The following is a 21,209-nucleotide window of genomic DNA, read 5'->3' as shown; positions in this document are numbered from 1 at the left end:
ATTCGCTGTCAATTCTCAAAATGATACGAGAAATATTTTAAGTGAATCAAACCTGATAATTTTATCAGCTTATTATTGTGAAAAGTGGCACACTGCAGTTCCTTTATCTAAGAAAATGGCGCAGTTTCATATGTATTGTGTAATGGGTAATCTGCAAAAGCTTCATCAGCGTGAACCGAACATCAGTATACATGTTTCCCATACATTTCCTTTGGTGCTGACAAGGAGAAATTGTTAGAAAATGAAAAGCATCTTACAAGGATGATCACTTCCTTAATTCTCACGACTTTTGTGTTTGATTCAGCAATGACACTGCAATGAGAAATTAGATACTAGTCACTATGAAGAGTTGAAAGGTCAATCAGGTTACGTAATTGCGCACGCTTTCCTTTGAAGTCGGGGTAATAATAGGAAACTTAAGCAGCGAGCAGATGGTTCTGTAAACAGTATCATAAAGTATTGATGAGAAATTATTAAGTTGAAGCTCTTGAAGGCAAATGCTCTCTGAAAGTGGATACCATTGAATAGTAACGTCACTTATCAGTTTGTGGTTGCATGATAGGAAATATAGAATTTTTCAGACGGCTGGGAGTTTAATTAGTTTATGGTTGTTAGGAGTGCCAAGTACGTTTCTCCTGTCGAGAACACTAAAAGGGTCATGCATGTTATGTAATGAGTGTTATGTAATATGTTTACGGGCCTTTTAACTAGGGTATGTTACTGTTCCTTCAGAGTCAGGAAAAAACGGGAATCATAATCACGCAGTAGATGCTTTTTGTATTTTTGTTTTTTGGGAGTAAACATTGCAAAAACTGTATCTGTAAACAAGATAAAAATTGAACATTTTGTGCTCGAAAGTTCAAAATTATTGCAGGAGAGCGCCCTCTAAAAGCTTTGAGCGAGGCAAGTTTGCGGGAAATTGTGTTAGTGATGCATTCAGCACAAACAATGGTTTTGAAAACAGGATACTGTTCCAATTCGAAATTATGCAGTTGAAGCTTTTGGAGCTTTATAAAGAACCGTCACGTATCTGTTCGCAGTTGCACGAGATGAAATATATACCTTTTCAGACGGCTAAAGTTTTATTGGCCCAACGTTGTTAAAAGTGGCACTGAAATGTGTTTTTCCGGTCGAGAGCGCTTAAAGACATATTATGTAATAAGTCTTATATAACATTTTTATGGGCCTTTTAACCTCGGTATGTTACTTTTTATATCAGAGTCAGTAAAATAACAGGAAACATTAGCATCCAGTTGATGTGTTTTTTTCTTTTAGAGTAAATATAGCAAAAGCAATGTAATTGTAAACAGGATAGCAACTAAAAGATCGTACTCTCAAAGCTCTCCCAAGCGAACGCTTTCTGAATGCAGATACGGCGAGCGAAGAAATCTTACAGGAGCTACAGATCTTTTGTAAGTGTGAATTTTTTGTGTTTGCAGTAAGACACTGTTATGGCTCAAGATCATTGAAAGTTCCGCTGGGAACTAATTTTTGCCTATCCAGTACAATACATTTCTTTCTCCGTTTGATGCTTTTGTTTTCGTTTGACATAGATGGCCTCAGTAACAAATTTCATTAAAAGCGGATTTTTTTGTCCATGTGAATTGAACGTGGTAAATTTAGGAGGCACTCTATTTTGCTGTTTTATTTTTTTCTGTGCGAAATTATCGTAGCTGATCAAGGATAATCCGCAAAATTCACGAAAAAATTAGACTCTGTGAGATTTTCTTGGTACAAGATACGGATTCTGAAAACCATTTTAAACTGGACTCGTAATGCTCCATGCATCATGTATTTATGTAGGCGCTCGTAAGTTTTTCTCGATGATTCTGCTTGTAAAACGTTTATAAGCGGATGCTTCCAGGATATTTTAGGGTAAAATGTGCGTCCAATATGTGAGTGTTTTTGACCACGCGGGAAGTGAAAGTGCTAGATATTGGCCAAGAACAGGTCAATATGCAGAACAAACTTTACGCCACAAAACTGTTAGATAAATACTGCTTGTATTTTACTTTTTTTTGTTTGGTTGCGATTTCATTGCAATTCCATTGCGATAAAATCGTGATAGATATAACCCAGTTTAGACAGTACCTGCTCGGGTCACCAACCATAACACAGAATTCGATTCATATCACCTGCTTCCGAAGTTAGCCGTGTTATAAATAATTTTGCTGGGGGATATGAATGCTCATAAACCTTGCCCTGATATTACGCTAATTATTAACGGTTTTCTTTTGTTTTTGCCGAGTCATTTATTACGCGGCACCGAGACTTCGCGTTCAGTCTCTAAATTTTTACGATAGGGCAACATTGTCGTTTTCACTTATTGAAGAGATGACAAACTTTACTGAACAAAGGCAGCCCACAACAACGCAGGATTTTTGTGAAGCTGATGAACTCGAAGAATTTCATTACATAGTTCTTGCATCAGTCAACATTTTCCTTTCCGTTGCTGCAACTTTAGGGAATGTCCTGATCCTCTTCGCTCTTCACAAGGAGTCTTCGCTGCACCCACCGTCCAAGCTCTTGCTTCGTTGCCTTGCAATTACAGATCTTTGCGTTGGTTTGATATCTCACCCGATGTTTGCTGCACAGTTGCTATTCAAGATGTACGAAGTGCGAAATTTGTGCTCGCCCTTTAATATCTGGGAAAGCCTCCTCAGCGTAATTTTCGGTGGAGTGTCTTTGTTGACAGTAACAGCTGTAAGTGTGGACAGACTTCTTGCGCTGAAACTGGGCCTGCGATACAGACACACTGTAACAATAACACGAGTTGGTTCAATTTTAACCTGCTTCTGCGTTGTGGCTATTGCAGTCGCTTTCGCAGAACGTTTTTGGAATTTCGAAATTTTCACCAACGTGAAGACCGGAGTAATAGGGCTGTGTTTAATAACTTCATTTTTTTGTTACGCGAAGATCTTCATTCGTCTGCACCGTCACCAAGTGCAAATGACAGCCAACTCCTGGCAGCCAAACGGAGAAGGAACTCCTTTGAACATTGTTCGATACCGTAAGACAGTTTCTGCAGCACTCTGGATCCAAATAACATTAGTTGCATGTTATCTCCCGAGAGCTTTCACTTACACTTTTAGATCGGCAGCTTTTGCTGGGGAGCTGTACACAGGCACACTTGTGCTCTTCAATTCCAGTCTCAACCCGTTTCTTTACTGTTGGAAGATCAAAGAAGTGAGACAAGCAGTGAAAGACACTGTCAAACGATGTTGCTCCTCCAGTTAGACAAAGTATTATTCGGGTGTGTACCAAAATGGCTGCATATTAAAGCTAATTTAGGGACGGGGAGGGCGGGTGTGTAGGAGTTTTGGGGTTCACATGGTTTCGCGGGGTTTTATATCGAAACAGTCGCCAAGCATATATTCTTTAGGGATTCGATGCTTCTATTTTTTCTTTTACTAAATTGCGTTTCCTTAGAATCGGATTAACAATTATTCCTAAACTCCTCTTGGGGTATGGAATTCTGGATTCAGAAGACTTTTTTGTAACGCAACCTCAGATTCAAATATTTTAAAAAGAGCACACTTCGAGAGAAAATCTTAAACCTAAATAGTCTCAATAGCCAATCGTTGTGTCGCACCAATGCGACAAAATGTGTTCAACTTTTCCTTTTTCAGCACCGATTTTATTAGGAATTTTTGGCGCACAACTCTGTCCTTTCCGAGAATAACCAAAGAGAATCAGTGACGATTGTATCAATTTAGTTACTTTAGATCAGATAGAAATACTGACTGGGTCAGTACAGTGAATGAGGAAGGTCTTTGACGAATAGGTTGAGGATGTACTTTAAAAAAATTGCACATGGTGAAAACTCATGGGAAATATTTCAGCTTTAATTCAAAATCAGATTGGAGAATAAATATTTCGGAAACCACTTCTTACCTACATATCTCGAGTTCAGTTACCTAAAAACCGCAAAGGCTTTATTTCTTACGACTGGTTACGACGTTTTAAACCTTGTTAAGAAGTCTCTTCGATATACGAATAAGACCTTGCGCTGTTTATCAAAATAAATATATTTACACATTACCAGTTCTGAGATACAAGTTGATAAGTACACACTGATGTTCCGTTGAAACTGTAGACAAAAACTGTACAAACTTGTGTTTTACTTTTTAGACAGTTTAGCTGAATAAATATATGAGTATTTTTTGGCAACGAACTATTTCCGCTTAAGTAACGCGTGATAACGCCTTCCAGTTGATCACGTAAGATCACGCTACGTTATTCATGTCTGACAACAAAGATGGCATACCGCTGTCATCTTCGTGTTGACCGACGCAAGGTGTCCAGCTCCATCGCTAAGCCTTCCATCTGCCGTGAAGTAGATTCCTGTGGCGTTAGAAACAATAAGAACAGATGAGAGAAATAACGGGTGACTCAGTAAGTGAAGTGTAGATTGTTTGAGAGTAAAAGACGTGCGCAACACCTTCGGTAAGGCTCGACAACTCATCTTCTTACGCCAGAATTAGTTTTTATTTATCACCGGCTTACATTGCTTTTGCATGTTCTTTCACTTCACAACCCCGTTCCTACTCCAGTGTGTGAATCGTTCTTACCTTAAGTCTTTCTAACTTTTGTGTCGTCATTAGGTTATAGTCCCTCTCGGCCTGTAAAGCATGTTTCATTCCTTTTGTTTCCCAGTGATTTTCAGCCACGTCACTGGCCAGTTTGCTGATGGTCATTCGGCTCGCCTGCGGAGAGAAACATGGATCAGCTAATGCAGCAACAGGTGTCTTGAAGTCGAGCTCACTTGGGCCTTCTTCCAATTGTTAGAGCTTAACATTTCCGTCCGTTAACGTTACGTGACAGTAATAAGAAGTGACAAAACTGAGTCTCACTGAACTGGCGTTTTGCTATCAAGCAAGGCCAGTCAATTTCCTCGCTTCTGCGCACAGCACTCGCAGACTGCGCTGCAGCTTGAGGTACCAAACATCTCAGAACATAGCGCAAAATCATAACAACCCTTCCTTCCTTCCTTCCTTCCTTTCTTACTCTCATAAGTTCCTTGGCTTTTTCCGTGGCTTCGTCAACTTTTCTTTTTTCCTCATCCCTTTTCTTAAAGTTTTCTTTGTTTTCTTTTTCGAGCGCCTCCTGTACTTTTCTGCGAAAGAAAAAGAAACGTATCAAATGGTAAGACACTTTGCAGAAGATTCAGACTTCTGCGTTGATTTTTTCTCTCTGATTGCTCTAAAGAATCTCGTGCCACCGTCTGAACCAGTCAGATGTAAAAGTTACGCGAATTGTACCTTTAATCAATCGCCCTTCCCTCGCGTCCGGCAATTTCTATGTTTTTTTCTTACGAGTTCTCATTGGCTTCTTTGTTCTGATTTGTAAATTGTGATTTATTAGGTTTTGCCTTGAAGAAGCATGATGAGTCAATTTTTTGTTTTTATAAGGAATAATAAGTCAATGTCATACGACGAGCCGCTCACTACGGCTGGCATGAAATCCTTATATCGTCAGCGCTTAAATCAGGCGCTAATACTTCTTTTTAAATGCTTAAAGGGTATGGAACCTTCTTATCTTGGAAACCTTTTTAAATACAGGCATACACCGTATGGGCTTAGAGGTGAGGCTTGTCTTTGGAATTGCCTAATTGTAACTTTAAAGTTAAAAAGGCATTTTTTTCTCTTACTTGTTCACTAAGTTATGGAACAATTTGCCCTCTCAAGTACGTCTTTCAAGGGATGTCAATAACTTCGAAAGTAAATTGCAAGATTGCGGCTCTTTAGAACGTGTCTTATGGTTTTCTGGTCACGTTTTTAGCTATCTTACAGCTATTTTTTAGTTTAGGATTTAGCTTTTTACGTTCTATGTGTTTATTGCTAGTTTTTATATATTTACTGAGTTGTTTTAAGATGGAATGATGTTGTACTATAGATCTTATTTATACACGTTCGTATTTTGAACGAGTTCTTAGCTCCTCGACGAAACGTGTTAAAACAAATGATTGATTGATTTAAGACACTCAATCTAAATGCGCTCAACCTTTCCTTCCGTTTTAGGGAGGGTACTGGAGCGCATTTTTCTTGTATATTTTACGACGGTAGAAGGTCACGGTAAACTGTGCACGAAACGACGCAGCGAGTTTCTTGTCTTGATAAAATCGATGATAGATCCATTTAATTTTATTTGTACATCTGATAGCCGTACCTTGATCGTACTAACTCAGCCTGTAGGCTTCCAAATTTTGATTTGAACCATTCTTGAGCTTCGCGCAAATTCTCAGAAACCTAAAAAACAAGACATTGAATAACAGAAAATATCATTAAGAGGGCGCTCTTACTTTGAACAACCCATAGAGAGTTTCTGTAAAGAACAACAGAAACATCACCAGCAGCTACCTACAACATAACTCTAACGAGTTAAAGAAGAAACGTTTGCTTAAGGATCTGATTCACAGGTGGGCCTGAACTTAGTCATGTTTCTGTAGCATGAAGGAACGAATAGTATGGATGCTTCTCCTGAGTGGGTTCGAGTCCAGTGAAAGTTACCCCTCTCTCCCTTCCACTTCACCAACCCCTTAGCATTTCCAGGGGGATTTCCCCGACAATTCACCAGTTCTTATTCATACTCTTAGTGAAGAGTTACATTGCAGAGTAATGTGTCTTGCCCGAGACTACAGCACAATGACCCGGCCTGATTTCGAACCCAAACCTCCTGATAAAAATCCAGCGCCCTGCCAATTTGAAAGTGGATCTTCCACAAAAAGAGGGTTGTTAGACTTTCTGTTATAGAAACCGTGAATGGTTCATATAGCGCTAAGGATGAAACACATCCACAATGCACAAGCCATTTCTCTTATTCACTCCACGAAGTAACTGCAAAAAATTTGATCAGTGGAGGGACAAACATACCTGTTTTGTTTCAAAATTGGCCACTGCAAGTTTCCTTTCTGTATCTTTTCTGGATGTTTCCAAATCCTTTTCTCGTGCTTGAAGTTTCTATTGTATGATCAACGCAACAAACTCAAATGAAACGTGTCTAGAAATCAAATCCCTGTCGGCAAACTCTAATCCTCAAAAGCACACCCAAAACGATCAAACAAAAGACCAGGTTTTGACGGGATTCGACCCTTGACTTCCACTAGAAACTAGTTGGGGGCTATTAACTTCTGAACAAGGAAGCCACCTGTCAAGCGAACGGGGCAAACTTTAGAAGCCTTCTTGTTACTTGTTTGGAAGTAAACCACACTTTGACTGAAGGGTGATAATAACCTCACTAGTAAACTACAAATTGAAGAAATTGCGGTCAAGAAAACTTAAAAAAGTAACGCTCATGTTCAGTTACATCTGGGTCAATCAGAGCGAGCAAAGTATCTCAGAGAGGCACTTGAAGTTTGTGATATTAAAAGAGAAATTTACTCGAATTAATTTTTTCCATTACTTACCTTATAGCGTTGTTCCAGCTCTTTTCTTCGGCTCTTTTCTTGCTCAAGTTCTTCATCCTTTTCTCTGTCAAAGATAACAAACACTTGGTTACCACAATATTTTGTGCAGTTTTCAATTGGGTATCGGGAACACTTGAGCTTTGATTAACTTCTTCGCTTTGTGATTGGTCTAGAAGACTCACGCTACATTCTCAACCAATCAGATTCAAAACTGAAATTACAACTCTGGAACTCGCGTTTTCCTGCGCGTTACTGAATCCGTTCCTTGTTCTTCTCAGTGGCTCGTAGCATTGGCCGTTGTGACTACCTCAGGTTTGGTTCACCAACACGCAACCAAAATGCACTCAAAATGAATTGAAGTTTTTCGGGCCTAGCTTGATCTGATTTCTTTTCACTTACCTTTGTGCTTGGATCAATGTATCTAGCTCTGTCTGTAGATCAGCAAACTTTGAGACAAACTCTCCGATTGTTTTGGCCTACGACAACAAAATTAAAGAGATCGAATCAGATACTAAAAAAACAGCCAACAATATAGTGTAGTTAGCATGAAACTGTTAGTTCCGATGTGATGTTAGACCGAATTTGTCTCCCATAGCCGACATTTCAGTCGGAGAACTCTCTTTTACTCGCGCTTACGAGACTTTCACGAAAATTTAGCGAAACGATACTGGTTTTTCCGACGAAACAAGTATGAACTTTAGGAGCAGTTTAAGTTAATTCACTGCTAACAAATAAAAAAGGCCACTTTGCTTTACCACAAAACACAACTCAAAGAACCTTTACGGGCATAAGTAACCACTCAAACCAAACTCAAGCACATGTGTGGCCTTATCTAGCAGCAAACTCGCAAACTGTTATTTAGCAGTATTTGTTATTCTGGTAGGACGATTTGTATAACATATATGAGACTTGCATACCTGTTCACTGTTCTTACGCATGTATTCATTCTTGACACGCTCCAAATTGTTCAATTCTTTCTTGAATAGCTTAAAAGTAAATTAGCTATGATTAATTATCAAAACCCTGATGACATGAATGTCGTCACTTCAACGTACGCCGCAAATTTAATATTGTATCGTAGGGAAGTGTTTATGCTAACTCCATACTGTGATTGGTCTTAAAAAACCTTGCGCCTCCGTTCGACCAATCACGCACCTACGTTAGCCTAAAGTTCTTAATTTCATAATTTGCAGACCGTTTTAATCTCTTACACTCTACTTGTTCCTTCCCAGCTTATCAGCTCCTTTTTTTGTGTTTTTCTCAGGTCCCAGATACAGACATTGTAAACATGTTATCGTCTCTTACAAATTGAAGGTACTTCTGCATGTTACAAACAAATGAACAAAAGAGCAGCATCAAAATCGTTTTCCTTACTTCGCTCTGTAATTGGTCATTAAAACTTTCGCCACCGTTCGACCAATCAGATGCAAAACTGAACCAACACGTGACTTGGGCACCCGCGTTTTCCCGCGCTTAGGCAGTTCCAAAAAAAAAGAGTTTAATATTTTTTTACCTCAGTTTTACTCTTTGCACTCTCCTCTTCCATATCTTTAGCTTTGTGAGATTTTCGTAGCTGTTCCAGCTGCACTTTCTGTGATTTTACTTTGGATTTGTTCTTGGAAAGTTGCTCTTCCAGCTCCTTGACTTTTTCTTCCAGATTTTTGTTTGATTCTTTCAACTTGCTCTTGTAACTGTTTGCGTCTTCCAGATCTTTCTTTAGCTATAAAGAAACATAAATTTTAGAGACATCATCCTCTGAGTTACCTTTAAGCAGGCTAGTCTTTAGATTAAATGATTGGTCCAGAAAGCTCACGCTTCGTTCTCGACCGATCAAGTACAAAACTACAACCAATCACGACTTGGTCACCTACGTTCAGTTTTCCCGCGCTTGAGCACTTTGTCTGTTTTGACTTCAAATCCTCATTGGCTCGCTGTGATATTTTCCTTAACTCTGATTTGTTGTTGTGGTTACGTTGGTTTTGGTTTTTACAAGATTGCACAGAATCCTCTTAAAATAATTTTACCTTGGACATTTCTTTCTTGTGTTTCGCCCGCGTTTCCTGTAAGTCCTTTTGTCCTCTTCGAAATACTTCTTCCACTCTTTCCTCGACCTCGACAGCCTTCTGCTCGCGGGACTCTCGAATTTGATGATCTCTGGCAACAGAGAATGTTATGAGTTGAATGAGCCTGGAAGCATAATTATTCTACATCTTTTGCATCTTTTGCATGACGATTTTAAGTTTGACACTACCTATGAAAACTTCGATCAGGGAACTATGAGAAAATTATTGCAAAACACCTTCCTTCCAGCAATTTTTCAAACTCCACTTGCTTTCTTCCTAACTCTGTCTGTAGCACCTCTATGTTGTCCTGCAGTTCTTTGTTCGCCGACAATAGTCTTTCCAGTTGGACTGACATTCCTTCGCGATCAACTTGCGCATCGGAGAGCGCTTCACGTAACGGTCTAAGCTAAAAAAATTATTCGGTATTAGATAGATAATTAACTAAAAGGACCGGGAAATAAAATGCGCCTTCTAAAAACACTCAAACAGGTGTCCAGGGGCTTGAAAATTCCCCTGGCTACCAGAGAAGAAGTGTATCGGGGGACTGGGGTAACTGGATGGAGTGAGGGGGGATATTTCCGGGAGACTAAAATTAGAGTAATTTTTCTCCTTAGTAATCGCCCAAAGTTATTGAATGTCACATGCAGTACACATTTCTTTGGCTTAAAGCCTTATTTGTTTAAAAAGGATGCTGTAAAATTCCAGACACCATTACGTTAAAGTTGTTGACTTTAACGTAATGGTGGAAACGAAGGGGGGAGGAGCTTATTGGAAAGGGGTGGGAGATGGGGGGGGAGGGTTATTAGAAACTTGAAGTTACGGACAGGAAGCATATCGAGAGGGGGGCTTGTCACATGGGATGATGATTAGAGCGTAATTATGAGAACGAGGGCTTTATCCCGACCAATCACCTATCAGATACGTCCTTAACCAATCAGAAACAAGATCAATGTTCTCATGTCTTATGCCTAACATGATTTTACCGCTTTCAGTTGCCTTGCCTTTTTATTAGCCAAACGAAATTTCTTAAACTTTTTGTGAACATAGAAATTTTTGGTGATGTACTGGACTACATAGGCGAGAAACGCGATGAAAAATATTTTAAGGAGTTATGTTTCCAACTAGATTGGATAGTTTTTCACCTTTTAAGCTATAGTTCCTCCTACTCACCTCTTGTAGCTCTGTTTGTTCGATGGAGATGATTTTACTTTGCAAGGCATCATTCTCGTACTGTAGTTGTTTGATGAGCTCCTGAGAGGAAATCCTACCAAACAACAGACACGACTATCTTAGGGCTAAAATGGAGATTTTGGAAGGGCTAGACTGTATTTTAGCCCGCTTGCACGCTTGCGTGATTTCTTGGACTGTTTTTTTATTATTCTGTCAGCTTCTAATTTCTAAATGCCCTCCAAAGTGATAATAATAGCAATACAGTGTATTTTCCTTGGGTATAGACATGTTTTGGGCCCCTCTCAGAGTCACTCTTATCCTTTTGAGTCAGACCTTGATTATGCCCACAAACATTATCTCACTGTGGTAAAACTTGCATGAACAGTATTTCCCTCCAATTTTTCCTCGCTTTAATGGCAACTTTCTTTCCAAAGACATCTCCGTCAACTTATTTATTCTACGACTACTCCTTATCATTGAAAACTGGCATGTCCTTTTCTAGAAATTATGAAGTTGCCAGGCAAAGTCACGTCATATTTATTTCCATCTGCACTGCTAAGAAAAAACTTGTGAAGTATAAACGGGTCTTTAAGGTATCTCAAACAACACTCACTTATCCCTCCGAAGTATATTAACCTCGCTGTCTTTCTGTCCCATTTCAGTTTGAAGCCGTTCCATAGCTTCCTGTAGCTCTGCGTGTGACTTCATCAAACTTTCAATCGTGCTGGACAGCCGCCCGCTGTTTTCCCGCGCATCGCTCAGCGACCGTTGCAATGAGTCGACCTGGAAAGAAGCAAGGTAAAAAGTAATGAAACAAAAAAGAAGCCCCAGAAAATCTCAGGGCGTTTTACCCTTAACACCCCAACATACGTATTAAAATTATCCACACTGTTCTCTTTAAATTTCCTATGATAATGACAAGGAGAATTCGTTTGACAATCAGAAGTCTCTTAAATTGGTGATCATTTACTTTTTCTCTCATGACCTTTACATTTGATTCAACGGTGATTCTGTTCAAGAGTTCAAGGGTTAACGTTAGTCGCAACAAGCCATTTCTTTTCCAGGGACGCTTTCCACAATATTTACAAAACTGGATTCCTTCAGAAGACTACACGAAACTTTAATACTAATAGATCTGACCAGACAGTTTTGATTTAGAACCCTAGCTAAACTAACTGAAAATTATAGATTGCATACTCGTCGATGTTTTTGAACCCATTTCCTATACATTAAATAAAATTGAATTGAATCATTAGAGACTGTTTCAAAAATACCTTGTCATTGTACTTTCTCTCCAAACTCTCTGCATGTTGTACAAGTTTTTCCACCTCTCTTAAAGCGTTCTCTCTGGACTGGATCACTGATCGTAAATCAGAATCCTTCCTGCTGTGTGCTGATTGACCCTGCAAGAACGAAAAATCCACCATCTCTCATTTTTACGGACAAAAAACTTAAAAATCACGCCAGCACATGTCCGCCGACTTTTTCCTCGCGACAAAAGGAAATTAGCCATTACAGCTCTAAGTAACAGTTTTGTCAAAAGTGATTTTAACCACAGCCAATACGAGGGAAACTTAATTCTCGTGAAAGATCGTACTTGCCGCGAAGCCTCCACGATAAGCAAAGCAATGAATAGGTAGTAGTGTTAGAAGTATTCTAATCGCCTCCGGAAATCTCCGTAGCGTCCTCGGAAATGTTCGAATATAATTGTTTCCACAATATAGAATCTGGAATTCTCCGAACAAAATCTCACAATTTTGACTGAAAATAAAATAAGCAGTCAAATAACTCCCTTTGACTGGGTTGATGATTCGCAAAATCGCTGAAAAACGTGGTAATTAGCTAGATCTACTGTTCCCCTTTCCCTGCAAACTCACGAAAATTTTGCAAGATTTTTAACAAGCTATCTATCATATGCCAAATTCTACAAAAATGCATCATAGTGTGTTGTTAAAAATAGTACACAATTTCTAAGAATCAGAGCGAAAATTAATTTACCTCTCTTATCTGCGATTCCAGTTTCTTTATTGTGCTTTTATAGGACTGCATTTCAACTAAATTCTAAGAGACGAAAGAGAACAAAGAATGTCTGTTTCGTGCGTTTTTCAATTGAGCTGACGCAAGTTTGTGACGAGAGCGAAGGACAAACAGAGCAGAACAATTAATAACATTGATAAATAATTAATAAAATAAAAATAAATAATTTTTTTAAAAGGTTAACAGAATACCTTGCTCTGTTGGTTTTGTAAGTTAGTGTTGATCTTTCTGAGCTGTTCAGCTTCGGCCTGTAACAAAACAGTAACTGAATAATAAACATAGCATTTTGAACGTAGCCCTATTTTTCAGCTTCAACAAAGAAAATGCTCGAAGCTAAACATGTCTTAAATCAGTGTTAAAAAGAGCCCTGCATTTTTTTAATACACAAATTTGTAACCCGTACCTTTATAGATCCAAACGACTTTAATTCTTGCTGAAGATGTTCGACCCGAGACTGAAGAATGTAAAAGAAGAACATAGAGTAAAAAAACTAAGAGTTTCAGTAAATCGGAATGTACTTGCAAACGTTTAAGATTTAAATTCATCAAATGATGTAACAAACATTTATCATTGAACATATTTTAACCTGTAGTGACCAGAAATTGCTTAAATAGTTTACAATCGTGATATTCAGTTACCTGTAAGCTTCCCTTCTCAAAAGCTAGTCTGTTCTTCGAATCCATCATGCCTTTCATTGCTTCCTCAATTTGGCCTTGGCTGACCTTTAATGTAAAATAATTCAAGATTTAAAAATATGTAGGGGTTGTTCCTGTTTAATATCACAAACTCGGATCAATGTTGGTATCTGAGCAAATGCGAACCTACCCCTCCCCTAGCCCAACATTAACCTGGCTTGTTAACAGTTGACTGTAGTTGGGTCAGGGGAGGGGTGGGTGCGTTGCTTGCTCAGATATTGATACTGATCTAGAAACTCTCCAATGAGATTAATTGCAAAGGTCAAAAATTGCGACCAGTTTGTCACCAATGAGAATACAAAATTGACCACTCAGTGGCAACCAGAATTTTACTCTTGGCAACGTTCTTCATGTAAATCAATGCTCGAGAAACGAAACGTTAGTCAATATTTTTCACAATGCTTCTCTGCACTCAAACGATGATCGTTCACGAGAAGGCATTCGATTAAGCATAGAAACTTCTTTGAAACTTCACGTTTTCGTATGTCGCTGTGAGACGGATCCTGACTGCATTAGTACCTGTTTTTCCTCGAGAGCACAAATTCTTTCCAGTAGTTTCTGATTTTCCTCTTCAAGCAACTTCTTTGATTCTTCCAGACCATGGATCTCTCCCTGATTAGAAAATAAATTTTGTTATCAAGAAGACGATAATACGTTAGTTGTGCAAATACAGGTCTATGAGAGGCGCGGTAGCCAAGCGGTTAGAGCGCTTGACTCCGTGTCTGTGTAGGACACTTATCTCACCACTATCAAGAATAGCGATAGGTGTCAGATCTAAACCGCTTTCTAATTATTTCGCCCTTTATTTTATTATACCTCCTCCTCGGTGTTTTTTGTTAAGTTTGCTATCGTTTTTCTTCGTCAGTTACAACTTTTTCGTGCGTTTTCATACCGCACGTAATAACGCAGTCCTCTTGAATTTAAAGCCAGTCTCTTTTACCTTAAGTCGCGCTTAGCGCAGTTCTCTGTCCAAAAGTCTTCTTCAACTTAGAAGTTATTCGCTTTTGTAATTATATATTAGGCATTATCAATGTAACTATTTTCCTTTCGTTTCGTTTGTATTCATTTTTGTTGGTTATTTTTTTTTAATCTCGGTTAACTTAAATTATATCTATGTTTTTAGCTTAAACTAGCTTCTGTGTGTTAGCAGTCTAAATAAAATTCTGATTTGAAAAGATAGAGCTATCCCTGTGACAATAGTTACCAGTGAATTGCAAGGGAAACACTTATTCCATGGTTTAACATAAAGTACAGGTGAATATTTTGCGAGTTGCGTTGTATTTTCCGAGCCTTGAGGCGCGGAAAAATGCGAGCGATGAGCAAAAGCCTGAAGTTGAAGTTTCATGTTTAATTACCTCAGCATCTTTCAGTTTTCCAACAACTTTGTCCCTTTCATTTGAAAAGTCGCTAACAGCTTGGTTCACCTGAAATATCAATGATCATTTACGAAAAGACAGCCATTATTTGGTGCATAATTTTCACACACTGATGAGAAGTTCTAAATGCACATGTGAGTGTACCTCATTTCTTACGACATCATTTTCTTTGGTCAAATTCTCTCTTTCCCTGGTCAATTCCTCTATCTTGGCTTGTAGAGTAAATACCTCTCTGTCCTGAAAATTAGCGATATGAAGCTAACTTTACTCAAAGCTTCAGGAGTTGCACTAAGAGAGAAAATCTTGGAAAGTGGCACAAAGAACTAAGTCAGCTCACAATTAAAAGAAATCAAACATCCAGGCATCGTATATAACTTGATTTCAAGAGCACTACTCTTGATTACTGTATGTGCCTCATTCGAGAGCAGAAACGTCAGAAGATGCCATCCCCTATATTCTCCATTCTGTTCTCTATACATCTCCTAAGGTGCTGATAAGGAGAATTTATTTGACAATCATTTTAGTTGGTGATCATTTCCTCTGTTCTTCTCACCCTACTGTGGGATTCAGGGGAAATATGTTGGGAGAAATTAGATGCTAGTCACTCTAAGGTGGCAAAGAGTTAAGCTAGTAAATACAGAAAATATAGAACTAATAGCTCTTTTTTTTACAGTTAAAAACTTACAAATTCCTGTTTGAGTTGGTCAGTCTTCCCTCTCTCATCTAACAACTGCCTGTGAAGCTTATTGATCTCTTCTTTAAGAGCAGATCTGGATAAAAGTAAAGGTTAACAAAAGGTAAATGACAAAAATTCACACATTTAGATGCAGGACTGTAACTCTCTTCATCCTAGTATTAGTATTCACATTCTCCAAATGGTGTTGACGAGGAGAATTTGTTTGACAATCAGGAGCTTCTTAAATCCCAAGATCTGGTAGTTAATTCTTCCCTCTGACTTCTACACATTTCCTTGTATATTAGTCATGAGAATTTGGTGTTAGATCAAGAGAACAACTTATACCTAATAAGTTTGATTATTCTCGCTGCATGTTTGCTGGATTAAATATAGATGTTTTAGGGAAGAAATCACATGTTTATCACTTCTGGGAGTTAAAGGATTTATTTGGTGATCATTTCCTTTATTCTCATGACCTTTGATTAAAAGAGGATCTGTAAGGAGAAATTGCAAGCCAATCAATCTTAGGCATCAAAGGGAAAATCAAATCCTATCAATTGCATGACATATTATAATACAGACATGTGACATTGTATGCACAATACATGCAGACAACTCATGTTTACCTTTCATTTTCCATGTACTGTTGTTTTTCTTTTTCTCTGGCCACTTCTTGTGCTATCTCATGTCTGTATCTCTCCAATTCTCTCTCCTGTTCAGCCATTCGATTATTCCACTGGTCTCGTTCTCGTTGCAAAGCACCCTGATGTTGTGAGACAAGCACTTTGTTGTCTGCAGTCATTGTCTTCAGTGTATCACTGGTTTTATAATGTTCCATAAGAATTTTCTCATGAGCTCCCTGAAATTGTAGTGCAAGAAAGCTAATTAAAATTTAATTGAAAAGAGAGAGAAGATTAATTTAGCACTACTTTCAATAACTGACTTCAATATACTGATTTACAAAATTGTTCTATGTTGAAAAGCAAGTTGATATAGAGAAGGACATCTAGAGATTCTACAAGAGCTAGCTATTTACCTTAAGATCTTCATAACTCTTGCGAAGAACTTCAAATTGTTGTCTCAGTTCCTTGTTCTCATTCCTGAATTTTGTTACATCTGCATTTAAAGTCTATAGGAGCAAAAGAGATCTTTGATTGACATGTCTGAATATATAATTATCACTTAATTATCCATCTACCCATTCACTTATTATTAAAGATTCTTAGTTGATCCAATACCAAATTCTCAAAACTAACATCATAAGAATTGTAAGGCAGACAGTAAGGAGAACTACTAATTAGATCTTGGGAGTGAAAGGGTTATTGCTAGTTCTGAGAAATTGGTGTTTGGTTAAGTGAGACAAACCTTTCTCTCCACTGTGAGAGTAGCTAGTTGAGAATCAGAGTTTACTGTAAAATAAGAAGACAAAATTATGAATAGTTAGAAAACCAGTGTCCTGATATAATATGATATCAAATTATTCAGCAATATTGTTTAGTAGTGAGTAACCTGATGGCCCTGCAGTCAGTGCACTGGACTTCAGGTTGAGAGGTCTAAGCTCAAGATCTTGCCAAGTCATTGTGTCATGTTTTTGAGCAAAACACTTCTCTCTCACAGTGACTCTCTCTCCATCATGAGTACAAAAGGATAGTGGCTAACTGTCAAGGAAGCCTGATGAAATGCTGGGGGTAACCTTGGGATGGACTTGCATCCCATCCAGGGGGGAGTTGTAATACTCCTTGTCACTTGCCTTGCTAGCTATCATAGTGGAAACTGCGATAAGCTCTGGCTGAATAAGCTAATTGATTCAAGTGCTGAATACTGTTTTGTAACCCTTTTCTCATTTTTTAATCAATGAATCAGAGAATTACATTATGTAAAAATCTGCCAATGAAACAGAAAATTCTCCAGTGCTTTGTAATGCAAGCTGATGAAAATTTCATTGTTGATCTAGTTGGATATACTACACCTGTATCTTCCTGAAGTTGAGTGACAAGGACTTCCAGTTGCCCCTTAGCTTGCTGTACCTTCTCCAACTCTTCCCTGGCTGACACAGCCTCCCTCCTCAGTGTTTGGCAGTCCTGCGCTAATGTCTGAACATCCCCCCGTCCAGACTCTACAATCTTTTCCATATCTGATACTCTTTGAAGAAGAGAGAGATGCGATTCTTCGAGACTTGATCGAAGATCTTTTTCTCTGTTTAATTCATCTGTAAGCTGAGGGAGAAAAATAAAATTATTTCATGTTGACTTGCATGCTTCAACTCCAGCTGTTTAGCCCTCCCAGAAGAGATTAACATGTAACTTCTCTCTATGATATTCCCGAATTATCCAGCTAACGGTTAATGAGAATACTCTAACCTATCAGGTAGAAGTTATCTTGATTGTGCATCAAATTCTTGTAACTAATTTTGTTGTGCTCCAAGTATTTTTCAGTTCTAAGAAGGGAGTACATGTAGCTGATTTCTTGGCTGCTTGATAATCTCTTGAATATTTCTATACATTTTTATATGCTGATTATCAGTTGTACTTTTTTATATCCATAATTCCCTTTTCCAATTTTTTTTCTTTTTTCTTAAGTTTAAGGTGGTCAATCTCGTATGGGGTCTGTGACCCTTTTGCTGACCATCCTTATGGCATTCTTTATGTTTCTTAGTCTCTCTTGTCATTAAATTGTAAAAAAGTAAAGTCATTTACAAGGAAATGTCAAGCAGCTAAAGGGGAGAATTAACCATCAGATCTTTGGGATTAAGGTTAAAAGTGGAGCTGGAAATACTGTCATCATGGCTGACTGCTAAAAAAATTCACGGAAAAAAGCATAGCGTTAAACTTTTACAGGCCCACAAGAATAGTTCAAATTAAAGCTTGCTAAGTTCTTTTGCCGTCTTGGAATCAGCAAATATCACCAAAAAAATCAAAGAGGCATCGTTGAGGTCTTTACCTACCTCGTTAATTTTCTTGATTGATTTTTGTTTATTTAGCTTGAGTTCTTCCATTTTCAATCTATTCTGTTCGTTAATTTGAGTAGATGTGTCCAGCTCCGAAGCAAGTCGCTTCACCACAGTCTGGCTTTCCTTTTTCTCTTTCTCACAAGTCTCCAATTCTTTTTTGTACCGATGCAAGTCCTTTCGAAGTTTTTTAATCTCATTCTCGTACGTATCTTTAGGAAGAGGCGCCATATCTGGCTCCTTATCTATCATGGCAAGATTCTTTTCAGCCTCAAGACTACACATTGCAAGTTTTAATGATTGAATTGTACTTTCAGCGCGACAAACTCTTGAAACCATTTGTTCATAATTTCGTTGAAGAATTTCTGTTTCTGGGGAGATCGATCCCGTGGCTTTGAATGGTTGAACGGGATTAATTCTCCCACTTTTACCATTTTCATCATTCTCGGGGCGATCTCTGCTAAAACCGTAATCGGCCAGTTGATCCACTAACTTTTTCGTCTCTTCTTCAGCCATTTGTAACCGACGCTGCATCACCTCAAAAGTGTGTTGTGGCGATGAATTCGAACTCGATCGCATCGTTGGAGAAATGACTTTACGACTCATTTTCTCCACTGAAATTATCATCTAACTGAACTAATCCCCATTTAAGTTTGAAACCATATTTGTTCGCCTATCTTGTTTGTTTTCAAAGTGACATGCCTTTACGTTCAACCATTTTGGAATTTCCGCCATTTTTGCTACACTGGGCTAATCAGATTTCAGCCTCAATCTCAGTAGTTGGGTCATGTAAGGTGAACATAATATACCAAGACTTGAAAGATTTTTCTTTTTTTTCTTTTTTTTTTTAATTTTTAATCTCCTCTTTTTTGTCTCTCTTTAGTTTGCGTTTTTCCCCTCTTCTCATTAAAAAAAAAAATCACAATTTTCCATTTTGTTATTTCATCCTGCTCATAGTAGAGTTTCTACCCCTTAATTTTACTTTTGCCACAGCAAAATGAAAACAAGAGGTGGCAGATAAGTCTCATCTTTCCTCCTTGGGAGGCCAGATAAACACAGGATTTTCATAACCTTGCTGAGGAGAGTCAGTCCAGTTAGGAGTGCTAACTGACAAAAATTTAACCTGGAAGCCTCATATTGCTTTGAAGAGTTGCAAAATCATCGGCATAACTGTCAGATTTGAGATATTGTGTACCCTTCAAACTTCCTTTTATGTTATACGTATAAAAACAAATTCTCCTTGTCTGCACCTTTGGAACGTATAGAGGACAGTATGGAGAATATGCATACTGATATTGGGGTGTAAAGGGTTAAGAACATTTTCTTGTAGGAACTTATTCAAAAAAAAGGAATGCTCTACAGAATATAAATTGAACCCAAACAAAAAGAGAAAACTTTGCATTCTTTATTAACAATATAACCCTTAGAAAGCTTTTTTGTTAAAGTATCACTGCTGAATTAGAGATTAAGGGAAAAGCTCTCAATTGGTAGACACATTCTGCATGTCAGTTCCATGGAAAATGTGCAGAAGACAGTGTGGAGAATATGCATACTGATTTTAAGGTGAAAGGGTTAATTCATACTACGTGTGGAGTGGTTCAGGTATAAGCCTCTACTTGCTGTAGCTTCTGGCTCATGTCCAAAATTTGAATCTGGACAACTAGCCCAGCACCTTTCTTTGCATTGTGTCTAAAAAGTCAAAAGCCCATGAGGGTGCATCAATCAATTCTTAACTTCAACATCCCTCTCTCCTTCCCTCTTGGACCAAAACTGCATTTAAATGCCCTACTCTACCCCAATTTTTTAATGAGGGATTATTTGTGATCAACAAATGTGGTAGAATTTATCAACATTACATAGTGGTTTTAATGCTGCCATTAGGTTTTTGGTCAATAAGAGTCATTCTCAATGAAAACAATTGTCTTTCTAAACCATTCTGTTACTAAACCAGATATTTAAGTTTCTCCATATCAAACTTGCTCTAACCCACATAGCCAAGGTCCAAATTCCTCATCCCAGGAGGGTAGTGTCAAATGCCCATATGGGGGGGCGTGTTCAAGCTTCATAATTCAAAGTGTTTCCCTGTTGTGTTTCCCAAACGTCAGTCGCCTTTAGCTTGCACTTTCTCCTCTTCATCACTCTCGGTTTTCAAGGCTGCTTCAACCCAGTCTGGCAAATCAGGGCTCCATTGTTCCACGGTAATTTTCATAGGCACCAGAACATTATCCCTGACCGCAATATTGACCTCAAAGTCTCCAAATGTTGTTATGGGCTCTTCTAGTTTTACACAGTGTACTGGCACGAACAGCTCAAACTGTGATTCGTATTCCAAAGCTATATGATGCTCATTCACCTCGAAAAATTCGCTCCCCTCCTTTCGTTGAATTTTCAATTGAGTACTTTGCAGAAACTTTAAAAATCTCGGACACACAGGCGTTTCAGGGCTGTCGTCCACAGCATCAAAGCTAAGAAATCGTTTCTTGTTTTCCTCCGTTGAATAGATAGCAATTCCTTCAGGTACCAGAACATTTCTGGCGTATCCAGCTTTCACAGAAATCATTTGTCCTGCATTTCCAAGCTTCTCGTGCTCATCCAACAGAATAACATTCAATCTAGAAGGGATTTTAATATCTGGAAGTCTCTTTTTAGGCTGTCCTTTATCGTCAAAAACCCACCCTTCCTCTCTCATTTTCCTCGTAGTTTTCTTCGTGTATTCTCTTTTCTTTGCCATAGTCCTCACACATGTCTTGGATGCGTTCTGGATTTGTAAAATTTGACGAGAGATACGCAACATATTTCACCGCTATAGATGTACTCGAAGAATCAAGCATGGTGCACTA

The 21,209-nt window shown here is 38.4% G+C and overlaps 3 protein-coding genes across 3 annotated transcripts; 1 reads left to right on the top strand and 2 right to left on the bottom strand.

The window, feature by feature from the left end:
- Positions 1-2,201: 2,201 nt before the first annotated feature.
- On the top strand, positions 2,202-3,838 carry LOC113680540 (melanocortin receptor 5). Its single transcript, XM_027197575.2, has one exon. The coding sequence runs from the start codon at positions 2,335-2,337 to the stop codon at positions 3,235-3,237; it is 903 nt and encodes a 300-aa protein (XP_027053376.2). The 5' UTR covers positions 2,202-2,334; the 3' UTR covers positions 3,238-3,838.
- LOC113680464 (coiled-coil domain-containing protein 150) lies at positions 3,825-19,132 on the bottom strand. The gene is made up of 27 exons (XM_089179991.1): positions 18,367-19,132; positions 17,392-17,638; positions 16,788-16,831; positions 16,459-16,551; positions 16,049-16,281; positions 15,432-15,516; positions 14,891-14,983; positions 14,726-14,794; positions 13,890-13,982; positions 13,314-13,397; positions 13,079-13,129; positions 12,867-12,923; positions 12,637-12,699; positions 11,913-12,041; positions 11,252-11,421; positions 10,639-10,732; positions 9,705-9,874; positions 9,430-9,559; positions 8,919-9,125; positions 8,323-8,391; positions 7,805-7,881; positions 7,406-7,469; positions 6,873-6,959; positions 6,169-6,248; positions 5,008-5,116; positions 4,572-4,706; positions 3,825-4,344 (listed from the first exon to the last, which is right to left on the bottom strand). The coding sequence occupies exons 1-27, from the start codon at positions 18,994-18,996 to the stop codon at positions 4,273-4,275; spliced, it is 3,435 nt and encodes a 1,144-aa protein (XP_089036117.1). The 5' UTR covers positions 18,997-19,132; the 3' UTR covers positions 3,825-4,272.
- Positions 19,133-19,760: 628 nt separating this feature from the next.
- Positions 19,761-21,163, bottom strand: LOC113680545 (uncharacterized). Its single transcript, XM_027197579.2, has one exon. It carries the CDS (start codon positions 21,161-21,163, stop codon positions 20,471-20,473), a length of 693 nt encoding a protein of 230 aa, XP_027053380.2. The 3' UTR covers positions 19,761-20,470.
- Positions 21,164-21,209: the final 46 nt, after the last annotated feature.

This window comes from Pocillopora damicornis, chromosome 8 (assembly GCF_964200805.1).
Source record: "Pocillopora damicornis chromosome 8, jaPocDami1.2, whole genome shotgun sequence".
In the NCBI taxonomy this organism is placed as follows: Eukaryota; Metazoa; Cnidaria; class Anthozoa; order Scleractinia; family Pocilloporidae; genus Pocillopora; species Pocillopora damicornis.
The sequence above is the reverse complement of the archived record's forward strand: the minus strand, read 5'-3'. Positions and strand labels throughout refer to the sequence as shown.